Source organism: Pholcus phalangioides, unplaced genomic scaffold (assembly GCF_987345545.1).
Source record: "Pholcus phalangioides strain wild (caught in Gottingen) unplaced genomic scaffold, Ppha-v1.0 ptg000024l_1, whole genome shotgun sequence".
In the NCBI taxonomy this organism is placed as follows: Eukaryota; Metazoa; Arthropoda; class Arachnida; order Araneae; family Pholcidae; genus Pholcus; species Pholcus phalangioides.
Genome location: NW_028301616.1, coordinates 21,282,997 through 21,298,791, shown reverse-complemented (window position 1 = coordinate 21,298,791; position 15,795 = coordinate 21,282,997). Strand labels below are relative to the sequence as shown.

The window sequence follows — 15,795 nt, the reverse complement described above, 5'->3', positions numbered from 1 at the left end:
AGTTAAATGAATTTTCTCTTAAACATGTTACTCACAGTTAGAAAAAAGGTGGACAGTCTTTGTCATGGACACGGGTGCAAGTTGAATGTAAACAGGTCTTGATATTAATACCTAATTTCACTATTTAGGCTCACACCAGAATATTTGCGCAAATGGATTTTTAGGCCTCAAGACAATGTTCTTTTACTCTGTCTGTACGCTTTAGTTTTTGCAAGAATACAGTGCAAAAGTTATTATATTTTTTATAACAAAATCTGCATCTAGATACCCATTTTCATGTGATTAAAATTGTAGATGAAATGCTTTCACATTAATTTTTGGCTTAAAACAGAAGTACTTTAATAAAAAAAATCTGTAAACTCGGAGCTTTGCTATTGCAATGAATATGATATCATTAAATTAGTCTTAATCAAGATCTACTCATGAATATATGTTTTGTATACATCTGTTTGGTCTGAATTAAGAGCTCTTTAGTTTTTTGTTTTGGCACCATAATGAACAAGATATTTTTTGGATTTGTTTTAACAAAATCTATATATCCATACAAACCATTTTTATCTACTTCTGACTCGATTGTTGGCCCAGTATGTAAACACAATGTTTTTTTTTCCTTCTGTAAATTTCACCTACATTGTCTGTTTTGTATGTACATTTCAATTTTATTGTATGAACAGAAGACCTCATAAACTATCACTTAAAACTTGTTTCATCTTATTTTGGCCCATGATTTACAAACTATAACACTATCAAATTGACAGGAATTGAACAAAAGGTTTTGGGCAGAGAGCGTGAAAGGGTGCACGATCCCTCTAACTGATCACTGTTGCTAAGTTTGTCTATGAACCCAATTTCTGAAGTTGACATATTTACATGTAATTTTACATTTAAAGCAATTCAATATTGAATTAAATGCAGTGTACTCAAAAAGAAAAGTTAAGATTCCCCAGTTTTTTCTGCCTTACGTCTAAAACAAATGGAAACAAAAAAAAGCTTCTACTTAAAATATATCAATATTTCAATAGTAAATGTATAATTTACTTTTTGTCGTTGCACAACCAAGCGAACATATCTTTCAAGACCACTCAATAGAGAGACAGCTTGATCTTGACGAGCACCTTCCATGTCAACTCCGTTTATAGTTAATACTTTGTCTCCAACTTTTAGCTTACCATCTTTAGCTGCTGCACCATTTTCAGATATTTTAGTGATATAAATACCCTGAAATACATAAAAATTAATTGTATATTGGATTTTTTTAATAATCAAAGTATTATAAAGAAAAAATAATTTGAATGCGAGACTAATTTTTTCTATAATAAAACATGAAAACACTGACAATAAACAGAAACTTAATGATCATTTATTTGAAATTAACCTTCCCACACAGCTTTAAGCATATTTTGATAAATAAGATGGTCCAATATGGGGTAGAAAAAAACCAATATGCCAAAAGTTAAGGGTACGAAAAAGTCTTTTTTTAATAAAAGAAAGATTTTTTTCAATTAAGATTAATTATTAATTAAAACAAATCTTGTTAATCATTAAAAATGCATATTTTTTTCTAATCTCTTAAATTTAATTCAGCATTAATGAATGAACTAACAAATGAATAATAAATAAAAACCAAACTATAAGCAAGAAATATGAATAAAACTATGTTTATGTAACATGAAAGGTTTTTTCTTGGATCACTGGTAAAGTATTCAATACTGAAATGGCAATATCAATTTTTTTTTTCAAAACATACACATGTTTGAAGCCAAAGTAAGAATTTCTGCAGCCCCCTCCCACCCTAAACAATATATAACACAATAAAAAAAATTAACTCAAAAGTTTATTCAAATACAACACTCCATAGGCATTACAACCTAAGAGCTCAGACCACATAAGCCTCCCCACCAAGCAACTTCGAGAGAAAGCCAAGGCTTTCAAAAAAACTACTAAACGCACTATTGATCTGTATTAACTCGGATCCCCACTGGCCCCGTTGCATTGCGAATCACTACGGCACGTAGCAATAGTGGGCTCAAATCAGAGCAAAAGAGCCTAGAACAATGTTAAACAGAGCAGGTGAGAGTTATCTGGCACTTTGTCCCGCACTGAGCGCACGCTAGTACCTGCCCAATCATTGCACCAACCAGCGATCCGCATCAGAAGGAAACGTTGTCCAAATAGATGTGCAAGAATGAGCCAATTTCTTTACAGACTGCATTATTTTTTATACGTGAAGCGATAAGATCGGAGGAGGTGAAATAAAAAAAATAATAATAAAGGGAAAGTTGTTTATGAGAGCTGAAACCATTGTGTGAGAGTACAAACAGATTTTTCAATTCCGTCCGACAGCAGCGCACTGTTTACCTGTGCAAGGGGGTGAACCCAGTAGATGGTGCACTGCAAGCAGATTTTCGGAAGCACTCATTTTCACACTAAAATGGTGCAGACTCAGGACAATGTGTCGGGAGGAGCAATCTATTTTGTCCGATTGTCCCCTACTTGGGACAATCTGAATTTTGAATTTCCCTGGGAGGGGCGATTGCACCTCTCTGGATCTTTGCCTACTGTTGGAATCAGAGAAAACCTACCTGCCTGCATTTTCAAAATGGCCTGCATAACAAACTGGAATTCGGTGCACCATGCAGCAAGAGAACTGTTTCAGTGCAGTTTGACACAGCTCTTGCATCCCCGCATGCACAAAATCTATGAATATAGCAGCTATATTTCTGCAATATATCTATATATAGAGATTAGGTTCATGTCTATTTATCAGCTTTTACATTTCTTTCAATCAAGAACTTTACCACATTCCAATAAAATGTATGCTATACTAGGTTACTTTTACTTCAATGGCATTGAAGTTAATATAAAAGAAAAATGAAATTTAAATTTTGTGATCTAAATCCATGATTTTTTGAAAAATTCAAGTTGATTTGAGTCAGCGTACCCTGCCAAAAATTCAGATGGAAGTTATTGTATAAAAAAATTTGTATACACCAAATATCATTCAGCATATTACCTCATTCACATCCCCTACAACTTCTCCAGATGCACTTCCAGCAATACTGATGCCTAAACCATTTTGCTCACGAATAAGAGTTGTATGAAAAATCTATAGGGGGGAAAAAGTAGTAATTGACAAGTTTAAAGAAGGATAAAATACAAAAATCACACTTTAAGTAACTTTGGATATGGATCTGAAATTAAAATTCAAATCAACTCCTATGCTCATTTTTTAAAATTTAATTTTCTCTCTACAATCTGATAGCTAAGAGAGAACTGCTTTATTCAGGTGTACTATGAGCAGATTAATTAGAAAGATCTATGCTTCATAAAATTGTCTTCTCAATGCATGGAGGAGGGGGGGGGTCTCATAACGTCTTAAATTGTCAAAAAGCCTTCAAACATTATACTCAAGTATAAATGGAATTTTCATTGTTATTCAACCACTGAACTATTTAAAATTTAGTACACATATTTAATCTTATGTGCTATGCTATGTCTCTCCACAATGTTTCAAATATTCCCCTTACTAATTTTTTTGGAAATTTTCAAACATTTAAGGAAAAATATTAACTTGTATGCATGATAAAATAGCATATCAATGTAACTGAGTAAGAATTGGTTTAAAATAAAGAAAACTGTTTAGTGTTCATCAAATGTGGCAAAATATTTGAGATCTATTCATGAATAGACCTATATGATTAAAAAAAACAATTATTTAATTTTTAATTTGATTTCAAACAAGACTTGGTCAGTGAAATATTTCAATTTCCTGATCCATCTGATAAACTGAACAGTTTTCATCATTTTTTGAGTCGATTTTTATTCATTTACATTGAAATCATGCTATTTTATCATGCAGGGGGGTCTCAACCAAATCTATTTGATCATTTTCCTGACCTTCCCTGACAAAAACTTTGGGGAGAAAAGAAAGGAAAAATAATTCAAAATCTTAATCTTCAGAATTTAAAATTTTTGTTTTTCGAGTTTATCACGGAGCTTTTCCCTGATTTTTATCAAATATTTACATGTTTCCATGACTTTTGACCAATATTTTAGATTTTCTCTAGAGAAATTTTTCATTTCCCTGACTTTACACGTCGTTGGGAACTTTGTCATGCATGCAGGATGCTAACTATATATGTGTAACATTTTTATTGTTTGAAAAGTTACAAAAAATAAATATTAGAAATATATAAAAACATTGTACCAACATAGGATAGCATATTCAATTGAAATTAAGTGTATCAAATCTGAAATAAAATCAATAGTTCAATAATATTTGTAATGATATTTCTACTCCTGTATACTTTTTTTAAGGCTTATTCACCATGTTAAAAGGTGTGAGAGCCCTTTTACACTAAAGAGAATACAATCAAAACCTCAAAGACTCATTGCCTTTTCCTGCAGAAACATTCTGATTTTAAAGTACAAGACTTTATCATTTATATTAAACTGTAATTGTAACTAACCAATCAGAACTAATATGCACTGATAAGATGCAAACAGCAGCAATGAATAACAATATCTCATCAATCTGATTAGGTTTCTCATGCAGAATGACATTTAAATCACACACTAGTAAGAAATAAGTTTCTATAGAAGAGTTGATCAACTTTGCCAAAGAATATTAAGAAGACACCAACGAATAAGGCAAATCTGATTGGTCTATTCGAATTTTAAAATCAGATAGCACTATTCCGCAAGTGTCCAATCATGACGCTGCATTAGTATCTCACGCAGGCTCACAGCTTCATTCTGACTGTGACGTTTGAAATGAACAGACATACTTCTTCCGTTGAGCAACTGAGCGCTAAGATTTGGTATTCAACCAAAGTGGGAAACTTGGTCAGCATGATTAGTGGTTATATTTTCCCCTGAAGACGGCACCCATAGGTATTGAAATGCATTAGAACTTTTTATTTTCGTGTATTTGCCTTATTCGTTTTGGTGGCTTCTTAATAATAAGTTTCTATCAAATATTTTTTCCTCTACTTTATCTTTTTAAATACATTCAAAATCAATTCAAAATATTTTGTGGTCCCATTAATTACATTATGATATTTACTGCCCGGAAATGAATATTGGACTAACCTCATATTTTACATCATATTCTACTTGTTCTTTCTTCTCTGACTTATCAGCAGACAAATGATTGATAGGCAAATCTTCGTTAAAATCATTGGGAGGTTTTATGGTCAGGTTCTCTGGCTTTTTACTTTTATACACAGGTTCAGCACTTTTCTGAGGTGAATCCTTTCCTGGTTGTTCAGCAGGAACATTCTCCTTGTTAGACTGTACGTTGATTGCAGAGTTGGAATCATCGACAACAGATGCCTTACTTGCAACAATCTCTGAAACACTTTTCTTTGCAGCATCAATATCTGATGTTCTTTCCGAAGAAACTGGAGGAATTTCATTTTCTTTATTTCGCAAAACTTGAACTTCTTGTTTTTTCTGCATTTCTGGAGATTGAGAAGCTTCCACATGGTTCATTTGTACTTTTTCAGTAACAGCATCTGTAGTATTCGAGTTTGACAAACTTCTTTGATTTTCATATATTGGCTCTTCATTATCGAGAACATCTTTGGGTTTAAATGACGCCTAGAAAAATTGATTTAAACAAAATTGTTTCTATTTTCAGTTTATATTACTAGCAAAAATTATTCACGTATACTCCTTTATACATTTACAGAAAATTAACATTAAAAACTAACATTAAAATCTAATTTCACCATGATATATTTGTACAAGTTAATCTCAAAAGTCCAGAAGCATTTCAAAGAGTCAGATTTATTATGAACTATAATCTTAACTATAATTTCTACAACAGATAAAACTTCTAAAAAAAAGGCAAGTAGGGCTTTTATGTATAAGATATTTTTGACAAATAGTTAAAAAGATTAGAAAAGGAAATAAAGCATTTGATGAATGTTAACTGTCCAGCATATTTCCCAAGTGTGGCACAATGCAAGGAAAATCAGATGTTTCATTGTTATAGAAATTTGAGATTGTCAGTTAGGTGATCTTAGTTATAATCTTTGATAACAGCACCTTGGACTGTCAAAACACATCAGATCATTAATTTTCTTCAATTTATTTGTTTTTAACCTTTTCTAATTAAAAATTTATTACTGTAAACATGTTTAAACGATCTTAAACTCGAACTTAATTTTCACCCACTCGCCGACTTATCTTCCGCTTAGCCATGCTTTACAAGATTATTCATGGTCATTTAAATTTCGATACGTCTAGTGTTTTGACTAAGCCTTCCTATATTTCCAATAAACTTGACCACCCCAAAAAATTAAAACCTATTTTTGCTTCTACAGATTGTTTTAAATTCAGTTTCTTTCCCAATACCATAGTTGAATGGAACAAGCTCTTCTCTACTATCGCTAACTCCCCCACGATCTCTGATTTCTTGTCGAATGTTTCAAAGCATATGTGTAATCTACCACGTCCTCTTGTACAGACCTTGGGACAACAATATTGCATAAATAAATAAAATGTTTTCATAACATGTCTGAAATATACAAGCTTCAATAAAAACTACCATTCTGATTTTCAATTTCCCTAACAAAAATGTTTTGATGAAACAGTAATTTTGCCATATACCTGGAAGTTGGTGAAAAATCGAAAAGATCAAAATAATTGCCTTAAACTTTATCAGTATTTGTGCATTTTTCATTCACAATAATATACAAATTTGATCTCATGGAAATCGAAACTCATTAGACTGACCAGAGAAGTAAAAAAGTTGAGCAGTGAGTTCCCAATCAGTGAAAAGTTATTTAGAGGGAATAGAATGACACAAATGCACCCAACTGTATTTTGGACTGTTATATCTTATTCATAGAGAAAAGGAATAAAACCAATACACTACCTCTCTCCTGATAATCACAGACATGTCATTTCCAGCCGTCTTCAAAGTATCAACAGCATCATAATGAGTTGTACCTTCCAAACATTTTCCATTTACCTGCAACAACCACATTCATGAATCATTGATGCATAAGTATCACATTATTCCTGCAAGTTACTATGCTGTTATATATTTACCAATTATACAGAATATTTGTGTACAGTTGTGACCCGAGAAACTTTTATAACAATTTAATTTAAAAATTTAAAAGACAAAATTAATATGTATTGTGGTGCAAAGAAGTTCATATACAGATATGCAGCAACATACTGCATACCATATTTTAACGTGTGTAAGGCACCCCCCTTTTTGGCAAAAATTGGGTCCCAAAAAGAAAGGGGGTCTCTTATACATAGATAGTAACATAGATGTTAACAAACTAATCAATTTCTTGCAATTTGCAATGAGAGCGATTCTGATAATGAACTAGTTGAAGTAGCTAATTATGATGTACCAGATGACAGTGATGAATTTGATGGTTTCTATGATGAATAAAAAATATCCTTCATGAAAACTTTTTGTCCAAATTTTAAGTAAAAAAAAAACCAGGGGGGGGGGGGCTCCTCATACACATTAAAATGCAGTGTTTGTTTCAAAACAATCAATTTAAAAGCTATTACAGTTTATGCTTGTTATAACCCTACGTAATAGGGACCATTCTATTACAATGACCAGTATGATAGATCTGACATCACTGCAGTTGTGATGTACTGCATTGTGGGAAAATTATGACATCAGAATTAAAAATAGAGATTTCTCAAGTGAATACGGAAGTTACATGAGGTTGACCAATCCCACATATCACTCAGCTTGACTTTTTCATGATGGCGTATGATAATAGCATTGTTTACAAGCGCCCCGTGCCGTCACTTGAACTGGAGTGCAGTATTGCGATCCGACTGTTAATACCGCAAATGCTGGAAAACTCTTTTAAGGAAAAAAATTTTGTCTCGATGTGTTATATGATATGAAAGGCAGTCATATGGAAACTAACTTTATTTATACTATTTTTTTTGAGTTATTTACTTTATGAATGATTCTGTAATCATTTTTTTCATTGTTATTTATTCAAAAGTTATAGAATAATGAAACCCCAAAAATAATTAACAAACACATTGTATTGTAAAAGCACCAACATGGTGTAGATAGACTAATCAAAATAATTCAACATACATGCAAGAAAAGTGGGGGTTTTTTAGGTAAAATTAGGTAAGTTAAAGTTCTCTATTTTACTTTAACCGCAATGATAAGAACCTACATTATGTTAGAAAAAGCGAAAAATGAAAAATGACTGAGTTATCGCCAGAGAGCATCGCTGATGGAGTACCGGGGGGGGGGGGGAAGAGAGAGACTGAGAATGAGAAAATAGAGATAACGGAGCAGTAGGTCAGTCGAAGAGAGGCTGCAGAGAAAGTAATTGAAAATGAAGCATAAGGTTTCGAATATTTAGAAGTTTAAAGCAAAGAAAGTATATGCGTATGTAGAATATAGTAAATAGAAGTGTAAATAGATTCAAGCAAAGTTCAACTTATACTGTGCTCGTAAGTAAAATTATTTAGTGTGAACTCGTGTGTTTATGTGTGTCATGTGCTTCTGCCTGTATAACACTGTGAAGAGATAATTAAGAGTAGACAAAAAAAAATGTAAAAATTTTACCTGAACAATTTTATCACCAACTTTTAAACCAGCTTTTTCTGCTGGACCACCAGATATAACTTTGGACACAAATATTCCCTGGGGATAATAGAAATATCATCAAGGAACTGCTGCTACATAACACTGAATATCAAAATCAAAGTTGAATGTCTTTTCTTTTTAAAGAAAATTAGGACTATGAAAAAAAATCACTACATTTCACTTTTTCCTTTAATAACTTACTCATGAAATTAAATTAATTAACCACATTAACATTAAATAGAATGTATTGAAGAAGCAGCCAAAATATATCTATTTTATTTGACATCAGAGACATTCATACATTTATAAAAGATAATTATACAGTGAATATGTATTATGTTTGCAAATGTTATTAACCCAGTTAATGCATAATCCCCAATCATTTCAGCTTTGATATCAGGAGGTGAATATTACAACTAAGTAGCTTGAAAATAAGTGATTTCTATGTGACTAGAAAAAAATGAAGGGTCTCAGCATGTGTTTTAATGCGCTTCAATTTGGCAACTCTTCTACAAGCAGCCTCTACTGCTCAGAGCAGCTTATTTTTGGGAGTTTGAATAATGGATAATGAAGAGATTATCACTTCATTTGGTGTTCAAAATGATTTTTAAAAACATCCAAAATTGAGTCACCTATAGTCCGTTTCAGGTTAACTTTACAGTGAAGAGGAAGCTACGCGGGAACCGCATCACTCATTGCTATGACAACGAAAGCCTCTATTCTTTTACTCACTTTTCTTGCTGAAATTTCCGTCGCTTACCCACCCGAACGCATATATGTCGATGTCACTTGTTATCACTACAGTTTTAGTCATTTTTTACGGATTCCAATTCTATGGAATCCTCACTTGAAGTTGTAGAACTATCGGATTCTCTATTACTTATTAATTGTTGTTGCTCCAACATGTGTTCCATCAGGCCATCTGCAATCCAAAATTCCTCTTCTTTTCAATAACATGCTTTATGCATTATTGCCAAAAAGAACGGAGAAAGTTTTAGTGTGTCTATCTCTGGTGAAAAGAAAGATACAACTGTCACAGAAGGAAAAAATACACTGCAAGCCTAAACCATTGTGAGTCTCTCTCTCTCTCTCTCTCTTGCTTATTTATATTTATCTGGAGAGACACTAAAGGGGCATCTGGAGGAACAGCCTCTGCTGTGGGGGAGAAGATGGCATTGGTGTGTGTGCAAAAGAGACATTACTTATGTCAACACCCTCCGCTATCGGCTATTGGAATTCAGAAACCAACCCTATCCTACGAACACGGCAAGAAATAGATAATTTTAAAAAAAGGGGGGCCTGGAACCGTAGCCTACACCCATGAAGAGATCCTCTCACAATGGTATCGGCGCTGTCATGAAAGAGGGACACTTCCTGTAATCTATGAGTGAATATCTGAATTTGCTGGAGGCTATTTTCAGGAGAAAAAAAAAAACTGATTGAATATTCGTTTGGGTGTGTAGGCCTATAACTACTACATGCAAAACTGACTGAAAAATTGTATCTATTGGAAAATTCAACAAAATGACAATATAATATATATATATATAATTATGCAACCAAAAAAAAAACACGACAGTGATATTGGCTGGGAAAATTTCTTGGAAATCGTGCCAAAATGTTCTTGAGCTCGCCATGGATTTTTAATAATGGTAACCAATATTTTTTCTAATTTAAAAATTTTAAACGAATATACATTTGTTCAAAACGGTATTTTTTCAGTATCTTTTTCGAAATCATAAAAAAATTTGAAATATTCTATATAAATGATTATTTTGCAGCGAAGGAATACACTCTCTACCTTTCTCTTCACTGCAAAGTTAACCTGAAACAAACTATAGTTGAAATATTCACCCCACTGTACACCTATATATATTTCATGTATCCCAAATTTCAATATTATACACATGGGAAATAAAATTTGATAATTTGATGATTTACATTTTATCAAAAAAAGAAAAAAAAATGGATAATCAAAACAACTTCTAAAAAGTTTAATTTCAACATACCTCATCATCACCTTTGTACGGAGTTGATCCAACGCCACCAGCAATGCTAAGGCCAAGACCAGTTGTTGTTTTCTGCACCAAGAACTCCAGTTGCACCTCTGAAGGTTCCACGCTAGTTGGCCTGGAGTTCTCTATAAAGCAAGGTATTCAACCATTTTCATGAGTACTGGCAATTTAAGAAGTAAAACACCTTACATAATTATAACATATTCTGAAACAAATTCATAAAAACCATACATACCTCCTGATAAAGTTTCGGTCTTGTCAGCATCAGAAACAACAGAAACTTGTGAAGATGGCATTGATCGCTGTGAGGTTGTATCATCTGATACATCTTTTCTTGCTTCTTGAGCCAGTATAGCAAGAACCTTATCATAAAGAAAATTTAATGTAATACTATTCCCGTATAAATGATTAGATTCTATATCACAAAGTTTTGTACTTTAAAGTAGTTTCTCTCGAATCAAGATTCAGTCTAAGTAATTCTTTTACTTAGTTCGGGTATAGACTGAATTTATTTTAATGAAGTATTTAAAAAGATTTCCCAACCTATTTCCTCACATAACAACTTTATGAATGATATCCATTATAACAAAACACTGGCAGTTCAAAATAGGAAACTTTAAAATTACCTTTTCTTGGTCCTTTTGAGAATCAACAATGTTAATTCGCTTATTTTTCAGATGATGCGGTGTATCTCTTCTGTGGAGCTTATTATGCCGCTCAGGTTGCTCATCATCATCAACTTCTCCATCAAAAATAACATGTTTTTCTTCCTCCTACATGCAAAATGGGGATTTATTTATTATTTTTTTTGACGATTGAAATCCTTACAACAAACAAGATAACTTTTGCTATTTTTGATCATTTCTTATATTAAATTTTAAAAAAACATCAATGTTGAATTGAAGTAGAAATGAAATATTGCACAAAACTTGCTCGCATACTGTAAATCAAACAGGCTCAACTGTCAGGGAAATATGTAAATATTATCAGATCTTGATTGTGAAAATTTCAACAATAAGCATATAAGTGAGAGAAACTTTAGCAGGAACAAATACTATGAAGGTTTATTGTTTATGAAAGCTATATCTTGAATTACTTTATTCATCCATCTCATGAAGTTTTTGAGAAGAGTCTAGTAATGAAAACAATAAGTAGAACATGAGAGAGCCGTCCAATAATACAGTAGGCCTATTTTGAACTAAATGAGTCTGTTTCATGAGCATTTTGTAACATGTTTCTGTATTACAATCTTTTTTTCGTCAGATTGCTTTTCTAGACAAAAATTAGGGCGTAGAAATTTGCTCAACCCCCCCCCCCCCCTGTTATAAGCAAAACTCTTCTTAGTTGCCTACAACATAACAAATATTTTACCTTTTCTGCTGCTTCTTTAACAGAATCTTCGTCAAGCAGGTCCTCCTTTGTTTGTGCTCGATACAGTGGACGGTTAGCATCAGTTTCATTGGAGGGCACAGGAGCCTCTTCTTCAGGAAAATTTGAGTTTTCTTGCAAATCATCTGAATCAGGGATGTCAGCCAGACTCTGGACAGCATCTGGGTGGAAAAGAATTCATATATTGTGGTTAGGCTGATTATTCTAAATTCAACAAAACAGGATGTACTCAATCATAAAATGCAAACTGATATTTAAATCATACTCCCCTTTTTAATATATTTACATATTTTTTGCTTATTTTCCACCACCTCAATCAAAAATACAAGTGCAATTTCTTCATTAAAAAAATTTCTGAGCTCAAGTAACTCCATTGCAATATAGTCAACAACTTCACACTAATGTATTAAGTGTTGCACATGTACAGAATGACCTAAGACTTTTTTTTTAAATTTCATAAAAATTTCCCTGCAAGTATGTGATTTACCCTCAAAAATTCATGTCACCAATTTCAATTCTTTTGACAGGAAAAAAATGTTTTGAAAACTTTTTTATTCAGGGCATTTTACTGTTACTTAACCATACAAGCAATTTATAACGAATTGGTATGTGTCAAAATGTGGGTTCTGAGAACATGAGTGGCCCTAACGTATTTGTGTTGCCAGAATTATCATGTTTTGTGTTTTACTAATATTGCCCTCTGTCATCTAGGGCTTTACTATAAAAAACAAAGACGTGTAGATGAAATTACTTTTAAAAACACAGTTGTCCATCCAAAAAACTAATTTTCTTATTTATTTAGGTTTGAGGACTTTTAACGAATTTTTAGGAATCTAGTTTGGTTGATAAGGTATTTCTGGTTAGAATTTACCTGAACTCAATAAAAACAGAAACTAGCTGTTTTAACATTATGACAGTTTTGAATGTAGAATTGTACCTAAAAATAGGATAACAGAACTAGCGTCACTAGTAAAATTTTAAAGTATTTTAAAATCAGTAAAATTTTAAAATATTTTTTGCCCCCAAAAAGATCCATGATGTGAATTTAGGCGCAAATATGTACAATGAAACCTAAGACGGATACTGTATGAGACGGAAGCCTGTCTTAAACGGAATCAAAATATAGTCTATTCAATGACTGATGCTTTTATTTACAACTTTATAAAACCAAAATATTTCTAAAACAGAATATTATTTCAGTCTATATAGACATTCCATTTCATAACGATTTTACTGCACTTATATGTCATTTTAGAGATTTTATTAATTTTTAAAAAAAGTCTACTGACTTTTGGTTTGCTTTGTGCACAGAATGGAAAAAAAACATTAATGTATTCTATTTACAAAAAACAAACATTTTCTTACTATTAAAAATTTTATTAAAGTCAAGCTCAAAATATTTAAGCATTTTGAAAAGTGTTTGAAAAATATTTTATACAATATATCATTACAGCATACACCAAGGAAATGGTCATTCACAGTGTTGAGAATTATGAATCATGGGACAAAATTACATTTTTTTTCTTCCTCTTAATTTTATTTTTTTAGATTTGCTGAGTAAAATTTTTCATTCAACTTGAAATTAATACTTTATACAAATGCATGCACAAAAAGCTAAGTATAAATTCCAAATCCTACCTTTGAATTGCGTTGCAGAGGTCTCAGAACTTGATGAAGTGACTGAAGTTATACTAGATCTCTGAGGTCGAAAACTGTCAACAGGAGTAGTCTCCTTCTAAAGAGAAGAAAGCTTTATGAAAGCACTGATACTTTTTTTTAATTTCAGCCATTAATTACCACAGGTCCTCAAATACATTTTTTCAAAAAAAAACAAAAAAACTAAGTGGTATCAATTTCAATGCTTTTTTAGACAATACAGGAAGACAACTTGGGGGTCTGGTTCCCCCCCCCCAAAATGTGAGAAAATGACCGAAAAAAGGGAAAAAGATGGCCAAATCTATTGTTCTATCACTTTGGTTCTCCCCCCCCCCCCAACGAAATTTTTGGCTACACCCCTGGTCAGGTTTCTTCAACGCACCACTTTTTGTAGATTCTTTATCATTGAAACTCATCCATTCTATCCACAAATTCCTCAAATGGTCTTTGAGAGGCTTGTTGATGCTCACACATCTAAAGGCTATACAATCAAATGTTAGCCACCACCAACCAATGATGTTTTCGATTTCTTTGCCTCGGCTCTGACATTATTATTTCTGTGGAGGTTTGAACATATCCTATACCAATAATGCAGGTTTCTCGAACGCTGCTACAAAAATGACTACAGATTGGGGGGTTGATATTTTCTCATCAAAAATTGACCCGAGTATAAGCTGATCACCCCCCCCCCCCCCACTTGGAGAACGAATTTTTCCACAAAAAAAACTTGGCTCATGCACGAGTATATACAGTACTTTAAGGCTAAATATCTTTAAAATAATTTTTATGGACTTGCACCACCTGTACTCTGAACATCTTAACTGAAAGTTGGGTGTGCTGATAACACCAGGCGGATAAAAAAATAACATTTAAAATTATTTACATTAGACTCAAAAAATACCTCTTCATGAGCCACAACATGTCCATCAATATTCTTCGCTTTACTAACTAATAATTTGTTATGTCGTGCCTTCAATTCTCTGGGATGAGGAGTATCATGCCTCACAAACTGAGTCTATACAAAAAAAAAATCAATAAATTAGAATTTTCAAATTGTAGATACACAAGTTTTCAATATTTCCAAAGTATTACTGAAAATCATTTCAGTATAGTAATTAAATAAATTAAAATTAATATAAATTATTTATAAATTAAAATTAATATAAATTATTTATAAATTAAAATTAATATAAATTATTTATAAATTAAAATTAATATAAATTATTTATAAATTAAAATTAATATAAATTATTTATAAATTAAAATTAATATAAATTATTTATAAATTAAAATTAATATAAATTTATAAATTAAAATTATAAATGAAATTAAATTAAAAAAATTAAATAATACAATATATTTGTAAAAACAAATATACCATTAAATTTCAACTAAAGAAAAAAAAGTCCTATCACTATCAGTTACAGAATCTGATGCAACCCAAGAAAGAAAAGAACATGATGTATGCTAACAGTCTAATGTTACCCTTTTAATATTTTGAGGACATTTTTTTTCTTCATTTTAGCAAAACAAGCAATACATTGAAAAAGCTAAGATTTTCAAACTATTGTACTACATACTATTAATTACATATCTGCAGAATTTTAAAAAATATTATACATATAATCAGTATTTTCTCATTATATTCAGAATTTTTCAGTATTCGTTTACCTCTTTATCTTCCTTATCTTCTTGAGGCTCCTCAACAAATTTAACAGAAGATGTGCGTTCACCTTTTTGCTCCCAACTCAATCTGCTATCTTGTTCTATGCTATCACGGAGTAGATTTTCTAGAATAAAAATACAAAACAAAGAATTAAATTTAAAATGATCTGAACGATGAACACATCATTTATCAAATAAATAAAAACAATAAATCTTGTATCATTGGGGGGGGGGGGGGGGGAGTTTTCTCTATATTTCAACAGTAATGGGTTTAAAAGTTGGACAAAATTGAGATCTACTAACGTTGATAGCAATTTAAAAATAATTTTCAATGTTTAAAAGAAAATGTCAGCTAAATGTTCATATTTGTTTGCTGACAAACTGCACACTATATTTCCTAGACAAACATTCTCATTTTGTTTTTAAAAAGGGAAAAAGGTTAATTTTTCTTTTGGTAGTCGTCTATATAAT

The 15,795-nt window shown here is 31.8% G+C and overlaps 1 protein-coding gene across 2 annotated transcripts in view; it reads right to left on the bottom strand.

The window, feature by feature from the left end:
* Positions 1 to 15,795, bottom strand: part of LOC149068974 (protein scribble homolog) — a 59,828-nt gene that overhangs the window by 31,214 nt on the left and 12,819 nt on the right. Inside the window, exons 11-22 of one of the 2 annotated variants that reach the window (XM_089250801.1) lie at positions 15,331 to 15,449; positions 14,561 to 14,674; positions 13,642 to 13,738; positions 11,986 to 12,164; positions 11,241 to 11,387; positions 10,850 to 10,976; positions 10,609 to 10,739; positions 8,579 to 8,656; positions 6,884 to 6,979; positions 5,092 to 5,601; positions 3,014 to 3,106; positions 1,039 to 1,218 (exon numbers count right to left, since the gene is read on the bottom strand). In XM_089250801.1, coding sequence (XP_089106927.1) covers positions 1,039 to 1,218; positions 3,014 to 3,106; positions 5,092 to 5,601; positions 6,884 to 6,979; positions 8,579 to 8,656; positions 10,609 to 10,739; positions 10,850 to 10,976; positions 11,241 to 11,387; positions 11,986 to 12,164; positions 13,642 to 13,738; positions 14,561 to 14,674; positions 15,331 to 15,449 — 1,871 coding nt within the window. The remainder of the gene's footprint in view (positions 1 to 1,038; positions 1,219 to 3,013; positions 3,107 to 5,091; positions 5,602 to 6,883; positions 6,980 to 8,578; positions 8,657 to 10,608; positions 10,740 to 10,849; positions 10,977 to 11,240; positions 11,388 to 11,985; positions 12,165 to 13,641; positions 13,739 to 14,560; positions 14,675 to 15,330; positions 15,450 to 15,795) is intronic. The other variant, XM_089250800.1, reaches the window with a different exon arrangement.